Source organism: Gallus gallus, chromosome 17 (assembly GCF_016699485.2).
Source record: "Gallus gallus isolate bGalGal1 chromosome 17, bGalGal1.mat.broiler.GRCg7b, whole genome shotgun sequence".
Lineage (NCBI taxonomy): Eukaryota > Metazoa > Chordata > Aves > Galliformes > Phasianidae > Gallus > Gallus gallus.
The window spans coordinates 92,206-115,546 of NC_052548.1; the positions used below are offsets into that span (position 1 = coordinate 92,206).

At 55.6% G+C, this 23,341-nt stretch overlaps 1 protein-coding gene and 2 long non-coding RNA genes across 6 annotated transcripts in view; 2 read left to right on the forward strand and 1 right to left on the reverse strand.

Moving 5' to 3' along the window:
* LOC121107073 overlaps positions 1-3,682 on the forward strand; it is a 13,305-nt gene extending 9,623 nt beyond the window's left edge. The window contains exons 4-5 of one of the 3 annotated variants that reach the window (XR_005840469.1): positions 1,888-2,166; positions 2,944-3,682. This is a non-coding gene — a long non-coding RNA (uncharacterized LOC121107073). Of the gene's footprint in view, positions 1-1,887; positions 2,167-2,943 lie in introns of those variants that run through there. The other 2 variants (XR_005840465.2, XR_005840471.1) reach the window with 2 other exon arrangements.
* Positions 3,683-8,323: 4,641 nt separating this feature from the next.
* Positions 8,324-10,748, forward strand: LOC112531474. The gene is made up of 3 exons (XR_005840486.2): positions 8,324-8,524; positions 10,431-10,536; positions 10,612-10,748. It is a non-coding gene; the product is annotated as an uncharacterized LOC112531474 (long non-coding RNA).
* A 9,181-nt stretch (positions 10,749-19,929) lies between these two features.
* LOC121107065 lies at positions 19,930-22,831 on the reverse strand. 2 transcript variants are annotated; one of them, XM_040649252.2, is made up of 6 exons: positions 22,388-22,831; positions 21,978-22,101; positions 21,651-21,713; positions 20,765-21,481; positions 20,353-20,429; positions 19,930-20,219 (listed from the first exon to the last, which is right to left on the reverse strand). In XM_040649252.2, exons 1-4 carry the CDS (start codon positions 22,760-22,762, stop codon positions 21,348-21,350), a joined length of 696 nt encoding a protein of 231 aa, XP_040505186.1. In that variant the 5' UTR covers positions 22,763-22,831; the 3' UTR covers positions 19,930-20,219; positions 20,353-20,429; positions 20,765-21,347. The 2 variants fall into 2 exon arrangements, with proteins under 2 accessions (XP_040505186.1, XP_040505185.1); XM_040649251.2 differs by having other exon boundaries at positions 21,651-22,101.
* Between the last annotated feature and the right edge of the window lie 510 nt (positions 22,832-23,341).

Below are 23,341 nucleotides of genomic sequence, written 5' to 3' on the forward strand. Positions count from 1 at the left end.
TCTGCTCCTGTAGCTCTCCTCCCATGGAACCCACTGCTCTCCTGTTCCCCCTTGGCTGGGCACTGCAGGCTCACAGTCTCCACCACGCATCCGCTGTGCAGTTTTTCCAGAGGAGGTCTATGGCCAACGTGTTCCTTTCGGGCTGATTGTGTGCTTTTCTATGCAGACAGGCAGGCAGGATTTCTTGCAGCTGTTGCACGTGCTGGGTCTCATGCTCTGTCCTGCAGCTGTGCCTTATCTCATGTGCACTCTCCACCTCCCCCTGGTCAGAACGTCCTGGCCCTGCTGTGCTCTGCTCAGCATCTCTCTGCTGCACGATGACACAGCTGTCACACTGAGCCTGCCTTGTGCTATCCCTGCAGATGTTCGGTGATTTCCTCTGCCACTCTCCCACCCGTAACCGCTCGGGTGCTTTCCAGCAGCACACAGCTGGCACACAGAGCCATGCTGACCACGGCAGGGTGCAGCTCCTTGTTGCAGTCCCGTAGCGGTGGGTGGCCGTGCCAAAGGGGGATCCCACCGCTGCTGCTCCCCATCCTTCTGCGCTCGTTCTGCACCACCGTGCATTCCTTTTTCCTCGTGCTGCGCTGCCCTCAGAGTGCTCTGCCCATTTCTCGGGGTCGTTGCAGCAGCTGCTGCAAGTGCAGATGTTGGAGCAGTTTTCTTCCCCACTGCGAGATCCCTTCCAAGAGGCACTGCCCCTACTGCTGCAACAGCCCCAGTCTGGGATGCCCTTTTGTAAGGGGTTGTGTTGTTCGTTCTGCAGCTGACTTGGATTTCTTCTGCCACTGTCCCGTGAAGGAGTTGATTTACTTCAGTCCATCCCTGCTCTCTTTGTGGTTCAAGCCATGCTCCAATCCCTCCCCCGGTCTCAGTGGGATCAGTTTGTTCTGTTCTCATCCACTTACAGAAACAGAAGCTACCAACCCACCAAACCCTGGACAGGTATTTCCCTACAGAAGCATTCATGTCCTTCTCCTGGACCCTTCAGCCAGTTCCCAGCTCTCCAAACTGAGGCGTACGGCTGCAGCCTGCCCCATGGCTTCCTTGGGTTAGCTGTGGCACAGCCTCACCCCGAGAAGGAGATGCCTTTCCCCACATGCAGCTGGTTCTACGAACACATGGGGTGAGGACGTGGGGTCGTGGGTCACATGGGGGTCCTGCGGGGTCACAGAGTTACAAGGTGATGTGGGGCTATGGGTTCAGGTGGGGTTCTGAGTCACAGTGATGGGGTCAGATGGGGTGACATGGAGTTACGGGTCACAATGGGTTGTATGGTTGGGAGAGGTGGGGGCAGGGATCCCAGAGTTATGGGGCCAAATGGAATTGGGTCGCAGCGTGATGGGGGCAGGCAGAGTCAGGGAGTCACAGGGTCATGTGGGGGTATGATTCCCCCAGGGGCTGTGGGTCACGTGCAGCCATGCGGTCACGCACATAGAGGGCGATGAGGTCATCTTGGGTTATGGCTCATGTGGGTTTACGGCTCAGGGCCCCATTTTTGGGCCACAGGGACGCCCAGTCCCCTCTCAGGATGAATTGAAACCACTGCAACTCTGCCCATCCCCCCCCCTCTTTTTACCTCAAACTGCTCCCCACATCCTCCCATACCCCCTCTGTCTCCATACTACCCCATGTCCCTGTGTCCCACCTGCAGCCCACATCTTGTCTTCTCTTGGACAGCATTCTGCTCCTGCAGCCTGTGTTCCCATATCCCCCGATGTCCCTATATCCCTCCCACAACCCCCACAGAGCCCCATAGCTCCTCAAGGACCTTCTCCCGGTACACCTCCCCCCAGCAACCAGGGACCTCACAGAGCTCCACAGTCCCCAGCAGCACCCCACGTCCCCCTCTGAGCTCCCACTGAACTCCCCTATTTCCTCCTTCAGACATCCTTAACCTCTTCAGCCCCCTCCGCCCCGGCTTCTCGGACTCCCACAGTTTCTGAGAGGACCGCCATCACCATCCCAGGATCCCCATATCCCACCGACGAGGAACCCCACAGCACAACACATCTCAGGATGGGGCTCCAGCTGTGCCCCGATGCGTTCATTCAAGAGAGGAGAATGAATGAGCGTAAGGGGGCGACTTTCCTTCTGACATTGCCCACCACCTGCGTGTTGGCTGTGCCGTGCCAGCAGCATTTTGTCCTCGAGCTGTGAGTGCAGGTATGCGTGCATACGGGGGTGTGCAGAGATGGTGCTGAACATCCGAGCGTGCATTGCACGTGGCTGTGTGCACGGTGCTTGCAGGTGAAAGTTTTGCATGTGTGCGCATGCACATGGCTGTGTGCAAGGCCAGAGCAGCGCTCGTGTCGTCGTGCACGTGGGTGTGCAAAGGGATGGAGTGCACGCATGTGTATGTATGCATGAACACGGGAGAGTGCATCAAGGTCTTTGCACAAGGCCATTTGTTTTATCACACTTTTGCGTGTACATGAATGGAGTACGCACACAGGGCTGTGCAAGGATGCGATTCCACGTGTGTGTGAATGCACAGGTGTGTGTGCAGGGAAATCTTTGCACTTGGGTGTATGGTTCTGCACACATCCCTGCACACAGATGCGCGTGCAAGGGAGCAGCGGAGGCTCCTGGGAACAGGAGATTGCTGGGAGCGGCAGAACTCCCGTGAGAGTGCTGGAGAGCACAGGGCCGGGAAGCACAGCTCCGCAGCACTGCGCTCTGCACAACAGCCTGCAGGACGGCACGGAGCGCTGACAGAACCAGGACACAGCGCCATAGCAGGCACTGCAAAGGAAACAGCTCCATCCCAGCCACAACAGTGACAGGCAGGCAGGCACTGGGGAGGGCTGCACGGCAGAGGGACGCCCTCTGAGTGCCACAACCTGGAGCGCTGTCTGCAAGCAGAACAGTGCCAGGATGGCAGCCTGGTGGTCCTAAGCTGCAGAGATGCTGCTCTGGACCAACAGCCTGTCATTTTTTCAGAAAACGCCGTCCTTTTGCTGAACTTTGCTCATTGTACACCCGTCATCACAGCAAAAAACGCTCAGTGCTGCCCTGGGAAACTCAGCAATCTCCACAGCATTGCTCTCCAAGTTAGCACGCTCATGGCCAGGCTTTGTTCCCAGCAGCTCTTTGCACGTGCTTTGCAGACAGTCTGTTTGTGGGCAGTGCAAAGGACTGCTGCATCCATTGCATCACTGGACGGCAGCATTTGCTGACGGAGCTATGGCAGTTCTGAGCGAGCGCCGCGAGACCAATAACGAGGAGGTGGTGCAGCAGCTCTCCGAGTGCCGCTGGACAAATCAGGCCGTGCGCTCTTTGTGAATCTATAAATTTGACTGGTGTTTAATGACTACGTTTGAAGGTGGAGTGCTGAGATGGGCGGCACTCAGTGCTGCCCTGTAACGCCGCGCACTGCAGAAGCTGCTTCCTGCTTATGCTCCTCCTCTCAGTCCTTCAGCTGCAGCTTCTGCATCATCTCCACAAGGCTGTCCACTGCGGAGGCCTGGGAAGAAACGGAGTGAGGGTAGAAACAGGACACCACTTCCCTCGGGATTTTACAGTCTCTTCCTTTCATGTGTGACAGACAGAGGCCCTGAGAACAACAAGAGCCGTGTCTGTGTTCACCAAGGACTCACCTCTGCACGTGCAGCAGCAGCTCTGAGGGCAGCCTTCTTCAGCTCCACTCTCCTCTCTTTCTGTCGCTGTCTTCTTGCTATAAGGCAAAAAAAAAAGATGAATGCATTTTGTCATCAGCAGAACCTCAGAAACATTGGTGCCGTACAAGCAGAAGGCAGCAAAAAGACAGAGGAAATGGGACTAGGAAGCCTCCCTGTGAATGACATTTCCAGGGGAACGTGCAGAAGACCACCATGGAGTTAACAAGAAGAGACAGGGTTACACATTCTGGCACCTCACTGCCTTTGGACTTTGTTGCCTTCCACTCTTTTTCCCTCCATGGAGTAGGAAAAAGCAAAGCCAACCCTAAGCAAACTCAGTGTGCTCGCACAGGGAAATGCCTCAGCACGGCGGGTACCACAGCACCTTCTCACCTCTTTGCTTGGAGCTCCGAGCAGCAGCAGGCCCAGGGTGTGCTGCTGGAGCCGGCACGCCGTCTCCACTCGGCCCCCTCACTCTCTTATTGGAAGGCAGCTGAGCTGCTGTTGGTTTCCCTTCCTCCAAGGCCTTGCGTTTACATCCAGCCAGGGTGTTGGAGACAGAGCGGGGGCACACGGCAGGGGAAGGTCTTCCCCCTGTGCTGGGACCTGCTCTTCTAAGAGGACCTCCAGCCTGGTGTGGAGCCTGAGCTGCTGCTCTTTGACATGCTCTCTCAGTATGGACCTGCTGGACCACTTTGACATAGATTTTGGCATTTGGCTCAGCACCAATCTCTGTTAAGAAAGGAAAAATAAGGAGATTTAATGAGAGCCCAACACTACTTTCCGTCTGCAAAACGGGTCACAATACCAGGACATCTCATCTCGAGTGCTCACGGTCATGGATCATAGGATCTTGGCTGGACTGTGGGTTCACATTTCTAATCAGCACAGGAATGCTTACTGTACATGCCAGGGATTAAGACCACAACCAACACACAACGGCCACAGTCCCAGGAAAGGACGGACAGAAAGCCTCACTAGAGAGACAGTGCACCAAACCCAGGTGCCTGCTGTGTGTCCGTACCTCTCTTTGGTGCTGTGCCACACTGGGCGCTTCTGCCTTGCCTTTCTGCAAGGCTGCGCTTTGATGGAAGGCCGCTCACATCAGCTTCTGGCAGAAAGGCGACAAGAAAGACATGAAGAGCATCTCTGTGGCGGAAGATTTGAGCACAGCCAACCACAATCTTCTGATCCTCAAGAGCAGTTTCTTCAGCTTGCCTTTCTGCTGCTACAACATTATGCCACTTCTGCAGTCAGCACAGCTCGCAAGAGCTTCTTACCTGCGGAGGCTTTGCGTTTCCAGCCTTGCCCAGCACCACTCCATGGACGCGCAGGCTCCGTCCCTACAACAACAGGTGGTGTGTTGATTTCACAGACACCAGCAGGCAGCAGAAGTACTGCCCAGTATGCCCACGTCCCCCCAGAAAACAGAAAGAGGCTACTTGGACAGCCCAAACACAAACTGATTGATAGTTCACTTCTCACTGCTCCTTCCTGCACTCCAAATGCATGCTCATTTGACATCCCCTGAAGCGCTGCACCCGCACAGAACGAATACTCAAAATTCATTCCTTCACACTTCATGACAGAGGGCCGAAGAAACTCACTTCTGTATGGCATGAAGGACCGTCCGTCCCTGTTGCGTCCCTCTGTGCGCTGGAAGGCGCGGTCGGATCTCTGGCAGCCTGCTGGCTGCTGCTCCCAACCGCGGGGAACTGCGCCGCGCCGCTTCTGAAGAGAGAAAGGAAGAAACGGTGGTGGGAACGGGCAGCCAAGGCTTGCAGAGAGGTTCCAGATGGTGCCAGAGAGGGGATATCAGAGTGCTGAGACACTGATTATCACTAAGGGAAAAGACGGCCTGAGCCACGTCCGCGTTGTTAGCCCAGGCTGTCAGCAGTGAGCGCTGAATGCAACCGGTTACTGAGGTCACCAAGGACCAGCAGGGCTCCCCCTGCTCCGTCCCTTCCCCTTGAGAACAAGAGAAAGGAAGAACCAAGCAGAAGAAGCCCAGCCATACCTTGCCACTCAGACGGCAGCAATTGGAACCGCGGTCGTCTCCGTGCTGAGACATGGCCGCTGAAGGCTCAGAGGATGATGAAGTTCCCAGGCCTCTGTGCACAGGAACTTCCCCGGCCCTTGCAAAGAGCTGGCTTCCCTCTTCCTCCGACTGTCTCGATCCCAAAATCTCCCTTGGGACAGGAACCCTGCAGAGAGTACCGACGAGTGCACACGCGGTGCTTCTGACGGGCTCTCACAGGGTGATCTGTTCCACGGAAGGCCCAGAGCTCAGCCTCGGTGTGCAGCACGCTCACCAGAGCACCAGCTCTGCTCACCAGCTGTGGCGGAAACGCTGCCACCCCAGCAGTGATTGTGACCTCAGCGAGTGCCCGCATCGCTTCCGTGCTTTCATCATAAGCGAAGGAAATGGGCGACTCCCAGATCCACATCTTAGGAAACCACCACCAGGGTCACCCAATGGGGTTATTTGAATAATGGAGAAGTGAAGATGACTCTTGTGCAGCCCATTAAAAACCAGTCAAGACCAGTATGGCCTCCGAGTGGTCAATGGAGTCCCAGGGGAACCCATAGAAAACAAAACCCCGGGCCTGTGCCAGCATCTGTGTTTGGGGCTTTGAGTCCCAGGGCTGATGTCAGCCTCTGCGGCTGTGGCTTTAAGTCCCAGGGCCAGTGCTGGGCTCCCCGCCTGTGTCTGTGGCCTTAGGCCCTTGGCTGCTTCTGGCCTCTCTAGCTGGGGCTGTGGCTTTAAGCCCCTGGACTGGTGCCAGCCTTTCAGGCTGTGGTTTTGGTCCCCAGGATTGGTACCAAATTTGAAGAAACCAACAGGAGGCTCACCCAATGGGTGATCATGGGTGTCACTGGGGTTAGTGGGGGTCAGTGCGGTTAATGGGGTTATTGGAGTCAATGGGGTCATTAGGGTCAATGGGAGTCACTGGCGTCAATGGGGCAAGGGGGGTCACTGCGGTCAATGAAGGTTATTCGTGTCATTGGAGTCAGTGGGGTTACTGGGGTCAGTGTGGGTCATTTGGGTTATTGGGGTCATTGGGGTCTATAAGGCTCCTTTGGGTTAAAGGGGTCAGTGGGGTCAATGGGGATCATTGGGGTCAGTTGGATTATGGGGTTCATGTGAGGTCACTGGGGTCACTGGGTCAAAGGGCTCAGTGGGGTCAGTGGTGCTATTGGCGTTATTGCAGGCTGTCACGGAGTTACCTAGATAGATCTGTGCCCGTGACAGGGGGGCAGTAGGCTTGTGGGCCCCCCTTCCCCCTGACTTCCCGAGAAAAAAACGAAGCGGTGGCAACAATCTAAGAAGGAGAACTTATTTTACTAACTATGATGTTGGGATGCAAGATGACACGATACAATACAATCTAATTGGGAGTAAGTATAATAAACCAAATGAAATGAGGGAGAGAGAGCGAAAGAGCGATAGAGAGGGAGAGAGAGAGAGAGTGAGAGAGTTTCCGAAACCGAAAGCCTAACTTGATGAAGGCGCCTGGCTTGGAAAGCACACCCACTCCTCTCCCGGCAGCAAGCGAAAGTGAAGAAGCAGCGCGCGCAACCAGATGACGTATCTTCCGTGATGTGTCTTCCTTCTGTGACCGTGAGGTCCTCTGGGATACGTAGTTCTTCTCTTTTGTCCATGATGTTATGATGTGGAATACCAATAGCGAAGTTACAAAACCATGACACAGGCCAGAAGGGTTTGGGCTTCCAAGCAATCACCAAGCTTTTGGATGAGCCAGCCCTCTGCTTTTTGTGAGGACAGACCCCAACGAGCCCACAGAACCCAAATAACCTCCTTGACCCCCACAGACAAGTCCTCCTTGGAAAGCCATCTCGGCAAGGGCAGAATAGCGCTGTTCTTGGGCCGCAGCACTCCATGGCCAGGCGCTGCTCAGACGCTGGGGCTGCATTTCCTCCTGGGCACCCACACATGCTGCGATTCCCCTGCAGGTTCCTGCCGGGTTTGTGGCTTCCTGCTGGGGAACTCCTCACCTTCTTCTGTAAGTCGGGCTGCAGGTCCGACCACCTGCAAAGACCGAGGCAAAGCTCTCACTGAGCACCTCAGCCTTTGCCATGGCTGCCCACTGCCTTTCATCCGAGGGAGCGCTCTCCTCGGCCCGTCTCCTCCTGCCTGTGGAGCTGCAGATGAGGCTGCACGCGTCTTTGCACGTGCACTGCAGTGCAACGGGATGGGGTTGCATGTGTGTGCGTGCATGTGGTTGCACGCAAAGACGGGGCCACACACGTGTGTGGTCTGTGGGCAAACAAACCGCTGTGGTGCTTCAGGGAGAGCCTCACCGCATTTTTGCTGCTCCCGGCAGCACCTCGCCGCCATTCTTTGCTTCTTGGAACCGCTTCCTGTCGCTGCCGCTGCTTTGGGGGTGTCCGCTCTGCTCCCAGCTCGGTGCAGGCCCGTGCCGGCCTCTCATTGGTCAGCGGCAGCTCGATCCCACCCTTGCTGGCCTCTCATTGGTCAGAAGCAGCTCTGACCCACCCCCGGTGGCCTCTAATTGGTGATCGGCAGTTCCATCCTGCCACTGCTGGCTCTCATTGGTCAGCAGCAGCTCTAAGCCACCCCCGGTGGCCTCTCATTGGTCAGTGGCATTTCTGGCCAGCCCCTGGCCTCTGATTGGTGAGCGGCAGCGCCGCCAGCTCCAATTGGCTGAGGGGCAGAGCGCGCCGTTGGCAACCGGCTTGGAATCGCCCAGCTGTCCCCTCAGACGGCAGCCCGTGGCCGTCCCCTTCGCTGTGGGATGCGGGGATTTGGGGCGGCTGAAGGAGTCGGGGCCCCCACCGCTGTAGCGCTGCTGCCCCCATTAGGACCTGGAACTCCGAGCCTCCAGCTCTGCTCGCGGTGCCCCCCAAGGCTGAGGTGGTCTGTGGGTGGAGGGGCAGTGGCGGAGATGTGGTGGGGATGTGGGAGCTGAGGGGCTTTGGGGGCTATTTGGGGGATGTGGGAGGATATGGGGCTGTAGGGTGCTGTGTGGGGATCTCGAGGGATATGGGGATATCGGTGGGTTTTGGGAATAGAGGGGGATGGAGGGATGTGGGGCCACAGGGGGTGCTATAGAGGGATGTAGGGCTGTGCGTGGGTTGTAGGAGGAGATGGGGCTGTAGGGGGCTGTGTTGGGAATACAGGGAGGGTGTGAGGGGCCATGGGGATCCTCTAGGGAGAAAGGGGACTGTATGGGGTATAGGGTAGTGCTTTGGGGCGACAGGGGGCTATAGTGGGTTATAGGGGTGGATACTGGGGGATATGGGGCTGTAGTGGTCTGTGGGAGCTATCGGGAGGGATGTAAGATTATTGGGGGCTATAGGGGGGCTGCAGAGGGATATAGGGCTGTGTGGAAGTTGTAGGAGGATATGAGGGGGGGCTATCTGGCTGGATCTAGGGGTGGCTCTATGGGTGTGTGGGGCTTTAAGGAGGTTAATTGTGTCTCTAGGGGGGCTATGGGGCTCTGGAAAGCTGTGGTGGACTGTAGTAGGGGTATTGGGGTATATGTGGAAAGAGGGGGCTATGGTTGGGATCTAGGGATCTGTGGGAGCTATTGGTGGATATGGGGCTCTAAAGTGCTGTGACGTCTTTAGGGTGATTTTTAGGGCTATATGGGAGATGTAGGGAGATTTGTTTCTCTAGGGGTCTGTTGTGGTATAGGGGTGATATGGGTGTGTAGGGGGCTTTGGGAGGAGCTCCATGGTTCTATGAGGGGGCTGTAAGGGCTATAGGTGTGTTCGAGGGGGATATGTGGCTCTAGGGGTTTGTGGTAACATGTGGGAGCGTTGAGGGTGCTAGGGATTGGGGGGGGCTCTAGGGAAGGATGTTGTGTTGTAGGAGATTGTGGGGGCCTGAGGGAGGATATAGGGTGTCTGTGGGGGGCTCTTGGGGGATATAGAGGAGATATGGAGTCTAGAAGGGTTCTGGGGGGATATGAGGTTGGATATGGGAGAGTGTGGTGGGCTCTGGAGGGGGTCTAGGGCCAGTGTAGGGCTGTGGGTAGCTGTAAGGGGCGATGGGGCTATAGGGACTGGGGGACTGTAGGGAGGGTTTTAGGACTGTAGAGGGGACATGGGGTTCTATGGGGCTGTAGGGAACAGGGGAATAATATGACACTGTAGGGGGCTATTGTGGGAGCTCTATGGTTCTCTGGGGAGGCTATAGGGGGCAGTGGGAGAGCTATAGCGGGTTTATAGGTGGTTATGTGGCTATAGGGTTCTGTGGGTGGGCTGTAGGAGGGTTCTCGTAGGGTAGGAGGCTATAGGGGGCTATGGAGGGGATATAGGGAGATATGGGGCAATAGTGGGTTTTTAGGGGGTTGTGGCGGGCTGTGTGAGGGTATAGGATGATAGAGGGCCGGAGAGGGTTTCTAGACAGGGATATTATGCTGGAGAAGGTATGGGGGGCTAAAAGTGGGCTGTGAGGGTTATAGTAGGGCTGTGGTGGGCTATTTAAATATAAGGAGATATGAGGCTATAGAGTGTGTTTGGAGGATGTGGTCCTCTAAGGGGCTGTGTGGGTCCATAGGATGATCTGGAGCTATAGGGTGATCTCTAAAGGGATGTGGGGCTTGAAGGCTCTCCCTTCCTTCCTTTCCCCCCTTCCACAGCAGGGCGGGTGAAATGCTAGTCATGTAATTCAAATTGGAACTGAAGTTGTCTTGGAATAGAATATGATGCTTTTGTGGTCTTCCATCTGAAACGTGTTTTCTCCTCGGGTTTAGGTAATCTGTTTATGTTTAATGATTATGCTTAATAATCTAATCATGTTTCATGATGTCTCTGGAGAAGGTTGCAGTCTGCAGTCTGCTGATCCGAAAGAAAGAAGGCGGCTTTTGGAGGACTTAATCATGGCGAGTCGAGCTGCTGCTGAACCTCCCCTTCCAACATCCAGCAGGTGAGGACGTTGTGCATCTCAGCCCTCCCTCCCTGCACGGTAGCAGCGATTCTAATCAAACCTCTGAACTCCCAGGTTTGTTCTGCAGGCCCCAATGATGGCACAGGCATGAAAGAGCCCAGAGCTCGTCGCTGGGGAGAGGCTGCGTATGGCGTTGTGAAGGGAGAGATGGAGGAGGGGTTTGAGCAGCGCTGTGCAGGAATGAACGGCTGGTAAGAGAAGAGGTGTGTGTGCTGAGAGCAAGGGCTGTACGGCTCCTCTCTGTGTTCTCACAGCAAGTGCACGGCAGAGCTCCTTGCTCTCTGTTCTTTCTTGCAAGGCTGCGGCGCTTCAAAGTGCGCTGTGGGTGGGCAGCGCGATGACAGCCCAAGGGTGGCAGCAGGAGATGCAGCGCAGCCCTCTGCAGCAGCAGGGTGCATTGATTGGTCTTGCTCATTCTTGAAGGAGAAGGTGTGTTTAGCTGCCAACTTTGGTGGCTCCATGTCATGTGCTGAAGGCTTTGGGGCCCTTCCTGTGTTCCTCACGTCCTGAGGCAGTGAAGGACTTCCCTTGCTCTGTAGGAATGGTTCCTGTGCAAGGGCATGGTCGTCTGCCTGTAGCAGATACTGAAGGTTGTGGTGTTGTGACTGCAGTGATGGAGTTGGCTTTTGAATGTCAATTGCACCCCGCTCACGTGCAGCTCTTTCTGACACAGGCAGGAGTCGAGCAGCGGTACTGCAGCTCCTCTGGCAGCTTTGCAGCTCAGTAGGGAAGCAGAAGATGTGGATGTGAAAGAAGAAGTCCGTTGCTGGGACGTTCCCCTGTTCTTCCCCCAGCTGTCCCCTTGCCTCAGCCTGGATTCCCCTTGCATTCCTGTAGGATTCCCTTCCATCCCCCTGGCTGCCCCTTGCTTTCCACATGGTTGCCCTTTCCTGCTGTGGGCAGGGATGGGTCTGTTCCTGGCTTTTCAGCGGGTACTATAAGGTGGCTCTGTGGCCACTGTAGGTCAGCAGCCTGAATAATCCTCGGACGCTCATCTTGCCCTCATCTTGGGGGGCAAGATGGAGGTCGAGGGGTTTGTTGGGGGCTAAGGAAGAGGATCCATGAGTGTATCCCATAGCTGCCCAGAGCAGCCCCAGAGCCATCCTAGAGTAACTGCCCCTGAGCAGCCCCATCACTGCCCGCAGCCCGTGGCCAGCAGCAGTTCCACCAGCAGCAGTGTGTTGGGTAAAGGCAGCTCCCAGGTGTGGCTCTGCTCCAAAGCTGCCCCAAAGTTCTCCTGAAGCCCTCCCATAGGCGTCCTTTAACTGCCCCACAACCCTGTGAGGCTTCCCCACATCCCAGCACATCCACAAAAGTGCCAGAGGGGTGTATGAGAAACGCTCTCTTGTCTCAGGTTCCACCAGGCACAGCTCTCAGTGCAGCAGCAAAGCTCATTCCTGATTGCTGTGCCGTTACTGCACTCTCCTCTGTGAGCTCCTTCTGCTCCTGTAGCTCTCCTCCCATGGCACCCACTGCTCTCCTGTTCCCCCTTGGCTGGGCACTGCAGGCTCACAGTCTCCACCACGCATCCGCTGTGCAGTATTTCCAGAGGAGGTCTATGGCCAACGTGTTCCTTTCGGGATGATTGTGTGCTTTACTATGCAGACAGGCAGGCAGGATTTCTTGCAGCTGTTGCACGTGCTGGGTCTCATGCTCCGTCCTGCAGCTGTGCCTTATCTCGTGTGCACTCTCCACCTCCCCCTGGTCAGAACGTCCTGGCCCTGCTGTGCTCTGCTCAGCATCTGTCTGCTGCACAATGACACAGCTGTCACACTGAGCCTGCCTTGTGCTATCCCTGCAGATGTTGGATGATTTCCTAAGCCAGTCTCCCACCCGTAACCGCTCGGGTGCTTTCCAGCAGCACACAGCTGGCACACAGAGCCATGCTGATCACGGCAGGGTGCAGCTCCTTGTTGCAGTCCCGTAGCGGTGGGTGGCCGTGCCAAAGGGGGATCCCACCGCTGCTGCTCTCCATCCTTCTGCGCTCGTTCTGCACCACCGTGCATTCTTTCCTCCTCGTGCTGCGCTGCCCTCAGAGTGCTGTGCCCATTTCTCGGGGTCGTTGCTGCTGCTGATGTTGGAGCAGTTTCTTCCCCACCGCGAGATCCCTTCCAAGAGGCACTGCCCCTACTGCTGCAACGGCCCCAGTCTGGGACGCCCTTTTGTAAGGGGTTGTGTTGTTCATTCTGCAGCTGACTTGGATTTCTTCTGCCACTGTCCCGTGAAGGTGTTGATTTGCTTCAGTCCATCCCTGCTCCGTTCCTGGCTCTGGTATCCCTTGTGGCCACAGAGCACTGCAGCAGCAAAGCTCCAGTCCCTTCCCCGGTCTCAGTGGGAATTGAGGTCATTGGAGTCAATGGGCTCATTGGGGTCTATGGAGACATTGGATTCAATGGGGTCACTGGGGTCAATGGGGGTCATTGGGGTCAGTGGGGTCAATGGAATCATTGTATTATATGGTGTCATTGGGGTCAATGGGGATCACTTGGGGTCAATGGGGTCACTGAGGCAATGGGGGTCATTGTGCTCAGTGGGGTCATTGGAGTCAATGAGGTCATTGAGGCAATGGGGACCATTGGGGTCAGTGAGGGCTGATGGAATCATTGAGGTCATTGAATTCACACGGATTATTAGTGTCAATGGGGTCATTGTAATCAATGGAGTCATTGGGGTCAATTGGGTCATTGGCGTCAATGGTTTTAATGGGGTCAGTAGTTGTCAGTGGGGTCACTTGGGGTCATTGTGGTCAGTGGGGTCATTGGAGTCAATGAGGTCATTGAGGCCATTGGGTCATTGTGGACTATGGTGTCATTGGAGTCAATGGGGACATAGAGGTCAATGGGGACCTTTGGGTCAATGAGGGTTGATGGAATCATTGAGGTCATTGAATTCACAGGGGTTATTGGAGTCAATGGGGTCGTTGTAGTCAATGGAGTCATTGGGGTCAATTGGGTCATTGGGGTCAATGGTTTTAATGGGGTCAGTAGGGGTCAGTGGGGTCAGTGGGGGTTATTGGAGACAATTGAGTCACTGGGGTTATTGGGGTCATTGAGGTCAATGGGGGTCACTAGGGTTAATGGGGTCTGTGTTGTCTATGGGGTTGCTGGGGTCAATGGGGTCATGTGGGGTTAATGGGGTCAGTGGGGTAAATGTGTTGTTGGGGTCATATGGGGTCATTGGGTACATGTGGGATCATTTAGATCATTGGGGACAGTAGGGTTATAAGGTTCATGTGAGGTCACTGGGGTCACTGGGTCAAAGGGGTCAGTGGGATCAGTGGGGTCATTGGGGTAATAGCAGGCCAGAAGGGTTTGGGCTTCCAAGCAATCACCAAGCTTTTGGATGAGCCAGCCCTCTGCTTTTTGTGAGGACAGACCCCAACGAGCCCACAGAACCCAAATAACCTCCTTGACCCCCACAGACAAGTCCTCCTTGGAAAGCCATCTCGGCAAGGGCAGAATAGCTCTGTTCTTGGGCCGCAGCACTCCATGGCCAGGCGCTGCTCAGACGCTGGGGCTGCATTTCCTCCTGGGCACCCACACATGCTGCGATTCTCCCTGCAGGTTTCTGCCGGGTTTGTGGCTTCCTGCTGGGGAACTCCTCATCTTCTTCTGCGACTGCCCCCCAACGTCACTACTGCCTCCTCTGGTACCGTACTGGCAGATGCCTCAGCGTTCATGAGCCTGGACTTCCTGCCTCCCATCAGCAGCTGCTCCTTCAGTCATGACTGGAATACCGTCCACTTCCAGCACCAGCAGGCCTACAAGGCAGAGAAGGAAACGTGGGATTAATGCAAATGCAGGAGCCCAAGGCTGTCCCACCAACACGTATTGCAGCCTTGGAAAGTCAGCTGCAACTACAACCTCTGTCAGAATCAAAACAGGCACCGTACATGAAGGGTGACCTCTGAACTGAAGGAATTACCACAGTCGGAAATACATACTGAAATTGCTTATTTATCTGTAGGTGGTTACGGCTGTATTCTTTGGCTTTGGGGAAAATGTGGACTTGGAATTGAAGGATACAAGGAAAAGGAGCAGCACTTGGCAACTCCTGCAAACTGAGCAGTGCGGGGAAGATTGTGTCATTTCTTCTCCTGGCCTCTCATTGGTCTGATGCAGGTCTGTGTCACCCCTCTGGACTCTCATTGGTCAGCGGCAGCTCCATCCTATCCCCACAGCCCTCTTATATATCATTCTTTGCTTCTTGGAGCCCCTTCCCGCTGCTGCCGCTGCTTTGGGGGAGGGTCCGCTCTGCTCCCAGCTCAACGCCGGCCCGTGCCGACCTCTGATTGGTCAGCGAGAGCTCGGTCCCACTCCTGGTGGACTCTGCATGGTCAGCAGCAGCTCCAACCCGCCCCCGTTAGCCTCTCATTGGTCAGATGCAGCTCCATCCCTCCCCCCGTTGTTTCTCATTAGTCAGCAGCAGCTCCGTCCCACTCCCATCCAGCCTCTCATTGGTTAGCGGCAGCTCTGACCCATGCCGGCCTCTGATTGGTCAGCAGCAGCTCTGACCCACCCCCGGTGGCCTCTCATTGGTGATCGGCAGCTCCAGCCTGCTCCTGCTGGCTCTCATTGGTCAGCAGCAGCTCTGATCCACCCCCGGTGGCCTCTCATTGGTGATCGGCAGCTCCATCCCGTCCCTTCTGGCCTCTCATTGGTCAATGGCATTTCTGGCCCTCCTCCAGTCTCTGATTGGTGAGCGGAAGCACTGCCTTCTCCAATTGACTGAGGGGCAGAGCGCGCTGTTGGCAACCGGCTTGGAATCGCCCAGCTGTCCCCTCAGACGGCAGCCCGTGGCCGTCCCCTTCGCCATGGGATGCGGGGATTTGGGGCGGCTGAAGGAGTCGGGGCCCCCACCGCTGTAGCGCTGCTGCCCACAATGGGGCCTGGAACCCCGAGCATCCAGCTCTGCTCGCAGTGCCCCCCAAGGCTGAGGTGGTCTGTGGGTGTAGGAGCAGTGGCGGAGATGTGGTGGGGATGTGGGAGCTGAGGGGCTTTGGGGGCTATTGGGGGATGTGGGAGGATATGGGGCTGTAGGGTGCTGTGTGGGGATCTCGAGGGATATGGGGATATCGGTGGGTTTTGGGAATAGAGGGGGATGGAGGGATGTGGGGCCACAGGGGGTGCTATAGAGGGATCCAGGGCTGTGAGTGGGTTGTAGGAGGAGATGGGGCTGTAGGGGGCTGTGTTGGGAATCCAGGGAGGGTGTGAGGGGCCATGGGGAGGCCAGAGGGAGAAATGGGACTGTAGGGGGTATAGGGTAGGGCTTTGGGTCGACAGGGGGCTGTCGTAGGTTATAGGGGTGGATATTGGGGGATATGGGGCTGTAGTGGTCTGTGGGGGCTATCGGGAGGGATGTGGGGCTATCAGGGGCTTTAGGAGGGCTGTAGAGGTATATAGGGATTTGCGCTGTTTGTTGGGGGATATGAGGCTATAAGGTGCTAGGGTGGCTCTATGCGTATGTGGGGTTTTAGGGAGCTTAATTGTGTCTCTAGGGGGGCTATTGGGCTCTGGAAAGCTGTGGGGGACTGTAGAAGGGGTATTGGGGTATATGGGAAAAGAGAGGGCTGTGGTTGGGATCTAGAGATCTGTGGGGAGCTTGTGGGGGATATGGGGCTCTAGGGTGCTGTGGGGTCTTTAGGGAGAGTTTTAGGGCTATATGGGGGATATAGGGAGATTTGGTTCTCTAGGGGGCTGTGGGGGTATAGGGGTGATATGGGTCTGTAGGGGGCTTTGGGAGGAGCTCCACGGTTCTATGAGGGAGCTGTAAGGGCTATAGGTGTGTTCGAGGGGGATATGTGGCTCTGGGGGTTTGTGGCAACGTGGGAACATTGAGGGTGCTGGGGGTTGGGGGGGGCTCTAGGGAAGGATGTTGTGCTGTAGGAGATGGTGGGGGCCTGAGGGAGGATATAGGGTGTCTGTGGGGGGCTGTTGGGGGATATAGAGGAGATATGGAGTCTAGAAGGGTTCTGGGGGGATATGAGGTTGGATATGGGAGAGTGTGGGGGTCTCTGGAGAGGGTCTAGGGCCAGTGTAGGGCTGTGGGTAGCTGTAAGGGGTGATGGGGCTTTAAAGGCTGGGGGACTGTAGGGAGGGTGTTAGGGCTGTAGGGGGGATATGGGGTTCTATGGGGCTTTAGGGAACAGGGGAATAATATGTCGCTGTAGGGTGGTATTGGGGGAGCTATATGGTTCTATGGGGAGGCTATAGGAGGCAGTGGGAGAGCTATAGCAAGTTTATAGGTGGTTATGTGGCTATAGGGTTCTGTGGGTGGGCTGTAGGAGGGTTCTAGTAGGGTAGGAGGCTATAGGGGGCTATGGAGGAGATATAAGGAGACATGGGGCAATTGTGGGTTTTTAGGGGGCTGTGGTGGGCTGTGTGAGGGTATAGGATGATAGAGGGCCGGAGAGGGTTTCTAGAGAGGGATGTTATGCTGGAGAAGGTACGGGGGGGATAAAAGAGGGCTTTGGAGGTTATGAAGGGGCTCTTTTGGGCTCTTTGGAGATATAGGGAGATCTGAGGCTATAGGGGGTGTTTGGAGGATGTGGTCCTCTAAGGGGCTGTGTGGGTCCACAGGATGATCTGGAGCTATAGGGTGATCTCTAAAGGGATGTGGGGCTAGAAGGCTCTCCCTTCCTTCCTTTCCCCCCTTCCACAGCAGGGAGGGTGAAATGCTAGTCATGAAATTGAAACTGGAACTGAAGTTGTCTTGGAATAGAATATGATGCTTTTGTGGTCTTCAATCTGAAACGTGTTTTCTCCTTGGGTTTAGGTAATCTGTTTATGTTTAATGATTATGCTTAATAATCTAATCATGTTTCATAATGCCTTTTGAAAAGGTTTCAGTCTCACCGCGAGATCCCTTCCAAGAGGCACTGCCCCTACTGCTGCAACGGCCCCAGTCTGGGACGCCCTTTTGTAAGGGGTTGTGTTGTTCGTTCTGCAGCTGACTTGGGTTTCTTCTGCCACTGTCCCATGAAAGAGTTGATTTGCTTCAGTCCATCCCTGCTCCGTTCCTGGTTCAAGCCAAGCTCCAGTCCCTTCCCTGGTCTCAGTGGGATCAGTTTGTTCTGTTCTCATCCACTTACAGAAACAGAAGCTACCAACCCACCAAACCCTGGGACAGGTATTTCCCTACAGAAGCATTCATGTCCTTCTCCTGGCCCCTTTGGCCAGTTCCCAGCTCTCCAAACTGAGGCATACGGCTGCAGCCCTCCCCATGGCTTCTTTGGGGCAGCTGTGGGGCAGCCCCACCCCGAGGAGGAGATGCCTTTTCCCCACACGCAGCTGGTTCTACGGACACATGGGGTGAGGACGTGGGGTTGTGGGTCACATGGGGGTCCTGCAGGGTCACAGAGTTACAAGGTGATGTGGGGCTATGGGGTCAGGTGGGGTTCTGAGTCACAGTGATGGGGTCAGATGGTAGGGACAGGGAGTTACGGATCACATGGGTTGTATGTTTGGGTGAGGTGGGGGCAGGGATCCCAGAGTTATGGGGCCACATGGCATTGGGTCACAGCGTGATGGGTGCAGGCAGAGTCAGGGCGTCACAGGGTCATGTGTGGGTATGGTTCCCCCAGAGCTGTGGGTCGCGTGCAGCCATGGGGTCACGCACATACAGCGTGATGAGGTCATCTTGGGTTATTGCTCATGTGGGGTTACGGCTCAGGGCCCCACGTTTGGGCCACAGGGACGCCCAGTCCCCACTCAGGATGAATTGAAACCACTACAACCCACCCCCCCCTCACCCCCCCCGCTCTTTTTACCTCAAATTGCTCCCCACATCCTCCCATACCCCCTATGTCTCCATACTACGCCATGTACCTGTGTCCCACCTGCAGCCCACATCTTGACTTCTCTTGGACAGCATTCTGCTCCTGCAGCCTGTGTTCCCATATCCCCCGATGTCCCTATATCCCTCCCACACCCCACACAGAGCCCCATAGCTCCTCAAGGACCTTTTCCCGGTACACCTCCCCCCAGCAACCTGGGACCTCACAGAGCCCCACAGTCCCCAGCAGCACCCCACGTCCCCCTCTGAGCTCCCACTGAACTCCCCTATTTCCTCCTTCAGACATCCTTAACCTCTTCAGCCCCGTCCGCCCTGGCTTCTTGGACTCCCACAGTTTCTAGGAGGACCACCATCACCATCCCAGGATCCCCATATCCCACCGACGAGGAACCCCGCAGCAATCCACATCTCAGGATGGGGCTCCAGCTTTGCCCGAATGCGTTCATTAAAGAGAGGAGAATGAATGAGCCTAAGGGGGCACCTTTCCTCCTGACATTGCCCACCGCCTGCGTGTTGGCTGTGCCGTGCCAGCAGCATTTTGTCCTCGAGCTGTGAGTGCAGGTATGCGTGCATACGGGGGTGTGCAGAGATGGTGCTGAACATCAGAGCGTGCATTGCGCGTGGCTGTGTGCACAGTGCTTGCAGGTGAAAGTTTTGCATGTGTGTGCATGCACATGGCTGTGTGCAAGGCCGGAGCAGTGCTTGTGTCATCGTGCACGTGGGTGTGCAAAGGGATGTCGTGCACGCATGTGTGTGTATGCATGAACACGGGAGAGTGCATCAAGGTCTTTGCACAAGGCCTTTTGTTTTATCACACTTTTGTGTGCACATGGATGGAGTGCGCACACAGGGCTGTGCAAGGTTGTGATTGCACGTGTGTGTGAATACAGAGGTGTGTGTGTAGGGAAATCTTTGCACGTGGGTGTATGGTTCTGCACACATCCCTGCACACAGATGCGCGTTCAAGGGAGCAGCGGAGGCTCCTGGGAACAGGAGATTGCTGGGAGCGGCAGAACTCCCGTGAGAGTGCTGGAGAGCACAGGGCCGGGAAGCACAGCTCCGCAGCACTGCGCTCTGCACAACAGCCTGCAGGACGGCACGGAGCGCTGACAGAACCAGGACACAGCGCCATAGCAGGCACTGCAAAGGAAACAGCTCCATCCCAGCCGCAACAGTGACAGGCAGGCAGGCACTGGGGAGGGCTGCACGGCAGAGGGACGCCCTCTGAGTGCCACATCAGGAGAACCTGGAGTGCTGTCTGCAAGCAGAACAGTGCCGGGATGGCAGCCTGGTGGTCCTAAGCTGCAGAGATGCTGCTCTGGACCAACAGCCTGTCATTTTTTCAGAAAACGCCGTCCTTTTGCTGAACTTTGCTCATTACATACTTGTCATTAAGGAAAAAATGCTTGGTGCTGCCCTGGGAAACTCGGCAATATCCACAGCATTGCTCTCCAAGTTAGCACGCTCATGGCAAGGCTGTGTTCCCTGCAGCTCTTTGCACGTGCTTTGCAGACAGTCTGTCTGTGGGCAGTGCAAAGGACTGCTGCCTTCGTTGCATCACAGGACGGCAGCATTCGCTGACGGAGCTGTGGCAGTTCTGAGCGAGCGCCGCGAGACCAATAACGAGGAGGTGGTGCAGCAGCTCTCCGAGTGCTGCTGGACAAATCAGGCCGTGCGCTCTCTGTGAATCTATAAATTTGACTGGTGTTTATTGACTACGTTTGAAGGTGGAGTGCTGAGATGGGCGGCACTCAGCGCTGCCCTGAAATGCCGTGCACTGCAGAAGCTGCTGCCTGCTGACGCTCCTCCTCTCAGTCCTTCAGCTGCAGCTTCTGCATCATCTCCACAAGGCTGTCCACTGCGGAGGCCTGGGAAGAAACGGAGCGAGGGTAGAAACAGGACACCACTTCCCTCGGGATTTTTCAGACTCTTCCTTTCATGTGTGACAGACAGAGGCCCTGAGAACAACCAGAGCCGTGTCTGTGTTCACCAAGGACTCACCTCTGCACGTGCAGCGGCAGCTCTGAGGGCAGCCTTCTTCAGCTCCTTTCTCCTCTCTTTTCGTTGTCGTCTTCTTTCTGTAAGGCAAGAAAAAGAGATGAATTCATTTTGTCTATAGTGAAACGGCAGAAACATGGGTGCCGTACAAGCAGAAGGCAGCAAAAAGACAGAGGAAATGGGACTAGGAAGCCTCCCAGTGAATGACATTTCCAGGGGGACGTGCAGAAGACTGCCATAGAGTTTACGGGAAGAGACGGTTACACGTTCTGGCACCTCACTGCCTTTGGACCTTGTAGCCTTCTACTCTTTTCCCCTCCACAGAGAAGGAAAAAGCAAAGCCAACCCTGAGCAAACTCAGTGTGCTCGCACAGGGAAGTGCCTCATCACGGCGGGTACCACAGCACCTTCTCACCTCTTTGCTTGGAGCTCCGCACAGCAGCAGGCCCAGGGTGTGCTGCTGGAGCCGGCACGCCGTCTCCACTCGGCCCCCTCACTCTCTTATTGGAAGGCAGCTGAGCTGCTGTTGGTTTCTCTTCCTCCAAGGCCTTGTGTTTACATCCTGCCAGGGTGCTGGAGACAGAGCGGGGGCACACGGCAGGGGAAGGTCTTCCCCCTGTGCTGGGACCTGCTCTTCTAAGAGGACCTCCAGCCTGGAAAGGAGCTTGAGCTGCTGTTCGTTGCGAAGCTCTCTCAGTATGGACCTGCTGGACCACTTTGACATAGATTTTGTCATTTGGCTCAGCACCAATCTCTGTTAAGAAAGCAAAAACAAGGAGATTTAATGACAGCCCAACACTACTTTCAGTCTGCAAAACGGGTCACAATCCTGGGACATCTCATCTCGAGGGCTCATGGCCATGGATCATAGGATCTCAGCTGAACTGTGGCGTCACATTTCTAATCAGCACAGGAATACTAAGTGTAAATGCAGGGATTAAGACGACAACCAACACACAACTTCCACAGTCCCAGGAAAGGACGGACAGAAAGCCTCACTAGAGAGACAGTGCACCAAACCCAGGTGCCTGCTGTGTGTCTGTACCTCTCTTGGGTGCTGTGCCACACTGGGCGCTTCTGCCTTGCCTTTCTGCAAGGCTGCGCTTTGCTGGAAGGCCGCTCGCATCAGCTTCTGGCAGAAAGGAGACAAGAAAGACATGAAGAGCATGTCTGTGGCGGAAGATTTGAGCATAGCCAACCACAATCTTCTGCTCTTCAACAGCAGTTTCTTCAGCTTGCCTTTCTGCTGCTACAACATTATGCCGCTTCTGCAGTCAGCACAGCTCGCAAGAGCTTCTTACCTGCGGAGGCTTTGCGTTTCCAGCCTTGCCCAGCACCACTCCGTGGACGCGCAGGCTCCGTCCCTACAACAACAGAAGGTGTGTTGATTTCACAGACACCAGCAGGCAGCAGAAGTACTGCCCAGTATGCCCACGTCCCCCCAGCTAACAGAAAGAGGCTACTTTGACAGCCCAAACACAAACCGATTGATAGTTCACTTCTCACTGCTCCTTCCTGCACTCCAAATCGATGCTCACTTGACATCCCCTGCAGCGCTGCACCCGCCCAGAAGGAATACTCAAAAATCATTCCTCCACACTTCACGACAGAGGGCTGAAGAAACTCACTTCTGTATGGCATGAAGGACCGTCCGTCCCTGTTGCGTCCCTCTGTGCGCAGGAAGGCGCGGTGGGATCTCTGGCAGCCTGCTGGCTGCTGCTCCCAACCGCGGGGAACCGCGCCGCGCCGCTTCTGAAGAGAGAAAGGAAGAAACGGTGGTGGGAACGGGCAGCCAAGGCTTGCAGAGAGGTTCCAGATCGTGCCAGAAAGGGGATATCAGAGTGCTGAGACACTGATTATCACTAAGGGAAAAGACGGCCTGAGCCACGTCCGCGTTGTTAGCCCAGGCTGTCAGCAGTGAGCGCTGAATGCAACCGGTTACTGAGGTCACCAAGGACCAGCAGGGCTCCCCCTGCTCCGTCCCTTCCCCTTGAGAACAAGAGAAAGGAAGAACCAAGCAGAAGAAGCCCAGCCATACCTTGCCACTCAGACGGCAGCAATTGGAACCGCGGTCGTCTCCGTGCTGAGACATGGCCGCTGAAGGCTCAGAGGATGATGAAGTTCCCAGGCCTCTGTGCACAGGAACTTCCCCGGCCCTTGCAAAGAGCTGGCTTCCCTCTTGCTCCGACTGCCTCGATCCAAAATCTCCCTTGGGACAGGAACCCTGCAGAGAGTACCGACGAGTGCACACGCGGTGCTTCTGACGGGCTCTCACAGGGTGATCTGTTCCACAGAAGGCCCAGAGCTCAGCCTCGGTGTGCAGCACGCTCACCAGAGCACCAGCTCTGCTCACCAGCTGTGGCGGAAACGCTGCCACCCCAGCAGTGATTGTGACCTCAGCGAGTGCCCGCATCGCTTCCGTGCTTTCATCATAAGCGAAGGAAATGGACGACTCCCTGATCCACGTCTTAGGAAACCAACACCAGGGTCACCCAGTGGGGTTATTTGAATAATGGAGAAGTGAAGATGTCTCTTGTGCAGCCAGGCTGGGTCAGCCTCTCTCTCAGGCACTGCATGATTGGAAGCAGGAGACGTTTCCCCTAGGCTGCCTCCAGACTGGGGTCCTTGGAGTCACTGGGGTCATTAGGGTCAATTTGGCAATAGGGGTCTTTGGGGTCAATGGGGTCATTGGTGTCAGTGTACTCATTGAAGTCAATAGAGTTAATGGGGTCAATGGGGTCATTGGCATCGATGTACTCATTGTATTCAATAGAGTTTATGGCGTCCTTGGGTGTCATTGGAGTCAAATGGGTCATTGAGGTCAATGGGGGTCATTGGGGTCAATGGGGTCATTGTGGACAATGGGGTCATTGTGGTCCACCGTGTCATTGGAGTCAATGGGGTCATTGGGGTCAATGGGGTCTTTGAAGTCAATAGAGTTAATGGGGTCATTAATTTCAACGGGAGTCATTGGGGTCAATGGGGGCACTGG